The following is a 6310-nucleotide window of genomic DNA, read 5'->3' on the forward strand; positions in this document are numbered from 1 at the left end:
TGAAAACGGAAAAAAAACGGGAGAAGAGAGAAAATGTAAAAAAATCAAAAGAAAAACAATTAAAACTGATAGATAAAACACAGAAACGAAAGGAAAAACTGACAATACCTTCTAGAACCTACTCCTAGAACCTGCTCAACACCAAAAAAAAAAAGGCCACCACATTATGACTATTAGGGGCGGTGCCAGTGTAGGGTCGTGTACGGGCGGCCGATCCGAGTTAAATATAGGAATCTATGATATCCCTCTACTCCTTGTGGCCACCATTTTAGCAAGCAGATTCGATCGAAGGTTAGGTCAAGCGATGAGCAGGAAGAGAGAAGAAGAAAGAGACGGTTCGCTAGGAGATAGACCACGTAACACTAATCTTCTCTAACTGAGGCAGCAAGGTACCTACCGGGTAACGGGCCACAGATCGAGGCTTGTTGGAGATTCGTGTAGCCTTTTGCATGTAAAGTGGTTGTCACTCGGTAAAACTAGGAACACAGGCGAAATACGAAAATGTATCGAACATTGGTCTTTTTCTAACAACAATATAGTTGAAACCATTGTTTTGGAAAAATCCACTGTTGTTGACTTAACTGAAATCACTATTCCAAAACAGGAAATCTTTCTAAAAATTGAATCCAACTTTTACAAAAATTATTAAAATCACTTGTGTCAAAAAATAAAATGTTCTTTGAAATAATTGAAATGTTTATTTTGAAATAATTCAATCCACACTTTTGAAGTAACTGAAATCACGTTGTGAAATCTGAAATCTTAATAAAAATATTTTAATCTTTTTTTTTGAAATAATAGAAATATTTGTTATGGAAAATAGATAGGATTTACAAAATAATGAAATAATTGAATACATTATCTTCCAATACCTGAAATCAATTTTCGAATATAATATAAATTACAACTTTGAAAAAGTTGATATTCCCTTTACAAAAAAAGGCAATGGTAAAATTTGAAGTCACTTTTCTGAAATAATTGGAATCATTGTTTCAAAATAACCAAAACAATTGAAATCTCTTATGAAAATTATTTTAATTATCTCAATCATCTTGTGAAACAATGGTATTTAAATGAGTTCAAAATATGTTCATATTTGACTTGTTTGAAAGGTCTTGTCATTAGGATTTCAAATATATAAAAAAATAAAAAATTGAAATTTTGATTTAAACGTTATGAATATCACTAAGAAATAAATTGTAGCCTTTTGTATGTGATTAGAGGAGATAGAACGGTAGAGCCGTCCGTGCATCTTGAGTACTCTAACAAAAAGGTGGTGGGACCCAATGGTGATTGTTAGTGTTAAACGAGATGTGATGTAGGCAATACATCATAGTACTTTTGGTGTGGGCCCTTGACAATACGGCATGCTTGGATGGAGGATCCTTCCGCGGTTTCCACCTTTAGAAATGATTTTAGCCAAGCAAATGTCTGTATTTCTGCCCTTGCAATGACAACGGCGGGACAACAATGGCGTGGCATTGTCAACCAGGCCAACACAAGGAGGACCATGGCCATTGCTTTACTGGTCCTTATGATGATGTCTTCTTTTGCCTTGCCATGGCGTAGAAGAAGACATCACCATAAGGACCCGCACAAGAAGACACCATCACAAGGACAAGAAAAGCAACAGCCATGGTTCTCCTTGTGTTGCCCTGGTTGATGGGTGCCATGAAGAGAATAGTCTATTTAAGTTGTGTTGGCAAGTCCTTCCTTGTGTTGTGTTTGGTGTGCTCTGCCTGTTGTTTATATAGGGGGAAATCATATCCTCGATGAATGTCGCTCAATAGTTTCTTGTACTTATCTATCTCCTACATTAATGTTGAGATATCTTGCTATGTTGCTTCTTGCATTAATGTTGGGCATGCCTGTGTAAGCATTAATTGTATTTATTAGATCTTATCTTCAAGTGAAACCTAATGCCGATGCTCATATGAAATTGAAATCAAATCTTAGGCAACGATTGAATCTTGCATTTACATTCTCTAATGGTACTACATTGGTATTGATATCATGATATCGCTTTAGGCAGTCTACATGATGTGTTCTATCCTGATGTAGTCTGTTTCTGTGGTGCCCTTAGGTTGTTGCTAAGAGTGCATGATCCTACTGTTGCTTCGGGACTAAAGAAACTGGATCTATTGGAAAGAAATAGATTTGCATTCTTCTAGTGTGTGGTGGATCCACAAGTGACTTTGACAGAGCTAGAGTATGAAGCACTAGCACAATAGAACAAACTTATTGGGATTTGTTGTAAATAATCAGCACTCTCAGAAGGCAAACATATAGATGGGCACTACACACGCTTACAAAATACAAATCGATCGATACATATATATACTTATAGATAACTTCAAAAAACAGAGCAACTTAAAAGAAAAAAGCAAATGGCACATTCTAATTCATCAAGTAGAGATCAAATGGTGAGTTCATCCGTTCATTAATCAGCAAACTAGCACCCGACGGTGAACCACCTCCGGCCAGCCGACGGCCGACTGGCGCGCTCCGCCTTCCTCTTCTCCTCCTCGCACGCGCACTTGGCCTCCTTCAGCTTCTTCACCTGCGATCATCATTTCCAATGGAAAAATGGTTTCAGCAGCTCGATCAGGGTTGCAGTGTACATTTTGCAGTCGACACTCAACAGGTCGAGATCACTGATGCAATGTGATGGCCTCGATGCATCGATGGACGGAGCTCATGTACCGTACCTTGGCTGCGTGGCTGGGTTTGTTGCGGTTGAGCTGGCGGGCGCCCCTCTGCAGGATCTGCGCGGCGCTCCAGCTGGCCCCGGCGCCGCCTCCCGCCGCGGCCGCGGCGCGCGCGCGCATGGCGGGCTCCGGCAGCGGCGGCTCGGACCACGCGCAGTCCTCGGCCGGGCGCGGCACCGGCATCGGCATCGGGAGGGACGACGCGGCAGCCTTGCCGCTCCCGGAGCCGTCGAGGTCGAGCTCGCAGCTGAGCTGCCTGATGCGCGACTCGAGCAGGTTGAGGCGGTCCATGAGCGTGCCCCTCACGTCGCGCGCGTCCTGCGGCTGGAGCGCCGACGGCATGGACTTGCTGTGCTGGTGCCGCGGCGCCGGGCGCGCGCCGTCGCCCTCGGCGACCGAGGACGGCCGCCGCTCCTCCTCCAGCTGCCTCAGCTGCCACCATCAACAAGAACGCGTCACGATCGGGACCGGCGCCGGCCACGCGCACGCGCGGCGGCACGGCAGCGATGGCAAACTGGCAGTGCGGTGTGCAACAGTGCAAGTAACCTATGGTCTGTAAGCACGTACCCGTAGGTCGATCTGGTCGAGGCGGCCGAGCAGGCTGTCGGGCGGCGGTGGCGCGGGGAGGGCGCTGATGAGCACGCGGCGCTCGGATCCGACCAGCACCTCGGCGGCCATTGTCGACGTGGAGCACAGTACCGACTACTGATGACCTCGCAGCAGCCAGGTGGAGTGAGGGAGATATAAAGGAGGAGGAGGCCATCGGCATGCCTGGTAGGAGGGGGGAGTGAAGATCGGCGGGGTGTGTGGACTGGCCGGGTCTTCTCCTTCCTCCGCCGCCTTGATCTCATCTACCTTCTGCCTCACCGCCACCACTCGGTCTCCATGATCCGTGAATTCAGAGCGTGGAACGGTTCAGAGAAACAAAAGACCATAGCGTACGCTAGCTGGGCCGTCGATCCAACCAGTGAACTAGGCTGGGCCGATTCGTCCATCTCAGTAAGCAAGCCTTGTTTTGTTATTTTTTTAGGGGAAGTAAGCAAGCCTTGCTGACATTATTATCTCTGTCAGGTTTCAACTTTTTTTTATCTCTGTCTGTGTTGGACCTTACAGTAGGGCTTTGGGTTTTGCTTCATATTCCCTAGAATTTTGGAGAATTTTTCCGAAGCACACATGTGAATGTACTTCTAAAAAAACAAATATGTGCTTGTTTCTCGTGGAAGCACAGATTTGCATCCGCGACAAGCAAATCTATGCTTCTATTTGCTTTCATCAAAAGTACAGTTTGTGCTTCCACGAGAAGTACAATCATGCTTCCGCGAGAAGCACATTCTATGCTTTCTCGAATAAAGAGAAAATCACGACCTCTGCTTCAGAAAAAGATGAAAACCGCAACCACTCTTCCGGGCTCCTTTTTTACCCTTTTTTGGAATTTGTTTTTATTGTTGATTTTTTCCAAAAAAAAAATCTCCGTGAGAAAAAAAATCGTCGAAACCTATTAACACGGGATCTAGTTTCAAAGATCTCGAGGCAAGAAATGCAATGGTCAAAATGGTTTTGTATTCCACACATGGTTCAAAACATAAAATGTTTATTTAAAAAATCTACGAAAAAAAGGAAAATTACCAAGTTGCAACAAGCGGCGCACACGGGGTGGGCCAATTGTCAGCGCTGGAGAAGGTGATGACTGATGAGTGACCTTTACAAGGGGTAACCCTTAACTAGTGATTTGGCTGATTTCGTACAATCTTTCTAGAGAGGTCCTAATTAGCGCTTGGCCAGTTCTTTTGTGCGGCTTAAAAAAATAAGTTGCCTCTCCCCAGCTTAAGAAATAAGCCACTTCTCAAATTTATTGAGACTTCTAAATTAATTATCCCATAACTAGTTTAGAAGCCATAATGAATAAGAGAGGCGGCTTATGGAATAAGGTTGGGAGGTGGCTGATGAGCACGCACGCCTCGCACTAGCGGGCCGGCCCACAAAAGCAGCCCCTTGCCCGCTCTTGTTCTACCTCGCGTATGTGCGCTTGTTTGCTCGATTCAGGGTTAACCCTATTCGATCGATTCAGGGTTGACTGGTCAACCATACACCATTGACTTTTTGGGAATAAAATCTCTGGTCTGATTTCATTTTGTAAATTTGGAAAAATCATGGATTTTTTGGATACAAGAAATTCTCACACATTTAATAAAAGTTCATGAATTCAAAAAAGTTATAAAGTTTTGAAAAAAACTCAATAATTGGAAAAAATGTTCACGAATTTAAAGAGTTCATGCATTTTAAAAACATTATACGGAGTAGGAAAAAGTTGATGAATTCAAAAAAGGTCATAAATTTAGAAAACAATTGTGGATTTGAAAAAAAATCCCAAAACGAAAAAGTGCAGCCTCACCTTTTTTGAATTTACGTGTCCTGTGTAATAACCAAACCTAGCCGCCTGGGCCAGCATGGCTCGGCTTAGGGTCAAATGTGACTGGCACGACAAGGCTTGCCAGGGCACGTTTAGTACGTACACAGGCAGGGCCATGCCGGCCCGCGTCCCAGCCTCTCAGGCACGGCCAGGGAAACGGGTCGGTCCATCGGCACGTTTAGCCCACCAGCCCACATAATTTTAGGCCTATTGGGCTGTGTTCAGCTAATTTTTGTATGATTTTGCGCCTATTTGGGCTGTCTTTGGGCTAATATATAAAAATTCTGAAAAATAAAAAAGGTTAAACCCGTGTTTCCCAGTTTCCACTCAACCCTAGATCGCCGAGTCACCCTCAAAAACCCCGGCGACGCTGAGACCTCTGCCACCTTCCTCCGGGTAGCTCACCCGCGCGCCACCTTCCCTTCCCTGACTAGGCGCTGAGAATCAGAGTTCATACGCTGGGCGACGTAATTGTCTATCCTATTCTATTCTTCTACAACCCTAATTGCCCTATTAAGCGTCCCCATTTGCTTTCTGCTTCAGCACTGGGAATCAATGACGCAGAAAAACAGCAGGGCTGCGATCGATCGAACAAGAGGGTCGACCAGGGATCAAAGAGCCATTAACAGAGCTATCAGACGCGGCGATGTGGCTAATTACACAAGAGGCTTGACCAGGGAGCAAAGGACTATTACGAGAAGTATCAAACGCGGAGACGCATCGCCATCGGTGATCGCAACTGGGATTACCACTTGTCGCAGAAAGAAAAGACAGCAGACCTATCGTGAACAATGGATACCTAGAATGGAGAGATGTGAGTCTCCTTGACTAAATTCAGGTTAACTGTTTTTTTTTTGCTTCTTCCACCTTCTCTACCTAGTCTTTACCTAATAATAAAGAGAATTGAGTTTTTGCCCGTACGTCGTCGCGCGCGATTTTGCATAAAAGTCCCTCGGTTTATTCGAATTCAACCCGCAGTCCTATATAACGTGTGTTCCTAAGAAAACGTTTCGTTTTTGCAAAATAGCCCCTGCAGTCATTGAAATTCAGCCCACAGTCCTTATATTCCTTATTTTATAAGGCCTAATAATAAAGAGAATTGGGTTTCTGGCCGTACATCGTCACGCACGATTTTGCATAAAAGTCCCTCGGTTTATTCGAATTCAACCCGCGGTCCTATATAAAGTGAGTT

General features: G+C 44.6%; 1 protein-coding gene across 1 annotated transcript; it reads right to left on the reverse strand.

Moving 5' to 3' along the window:
- Positions 1–2220: 2220 nt before the first annotated feature.
- Positions 2221–3517, reverse strand: LOC123169433 (uncharacterized). The gene is made up of 3 exons (XM_044587308.1): positions 3276–3517; positions 2709–3140; positions 2221–2560 (listed from the first exon to the last, which is right to left on the reverse strand). The coding sequence occupies exons 1-3, from the start codon at positions 3384–3386 to the stop codon at positions 2453–2455; spliced, it is 651 nt and encodes a 216-aa protein (XP_044443243.1). The 5' UTR covers positions 3387–3517; the 3' UTR covers positions 2221–2452.
- Positions 3518–6310: the final 2793 nt, after the last annotated feature.

Source organism: Triticum aestivum, chromosome 7D, assembly GCF_018294505.1.
Source record: "Triticum aestivum cultivar Chinese Spring chromosome 7D, IWGSC CS RefSeq v2.1, whole genome shotgun sequence".
Lineage (NCBI taxonomy): Eukaryota > Viridiplantae > Streptophyta > Magnoliopsida > Poales > Poaceae > Triticum > Triticum aestivum.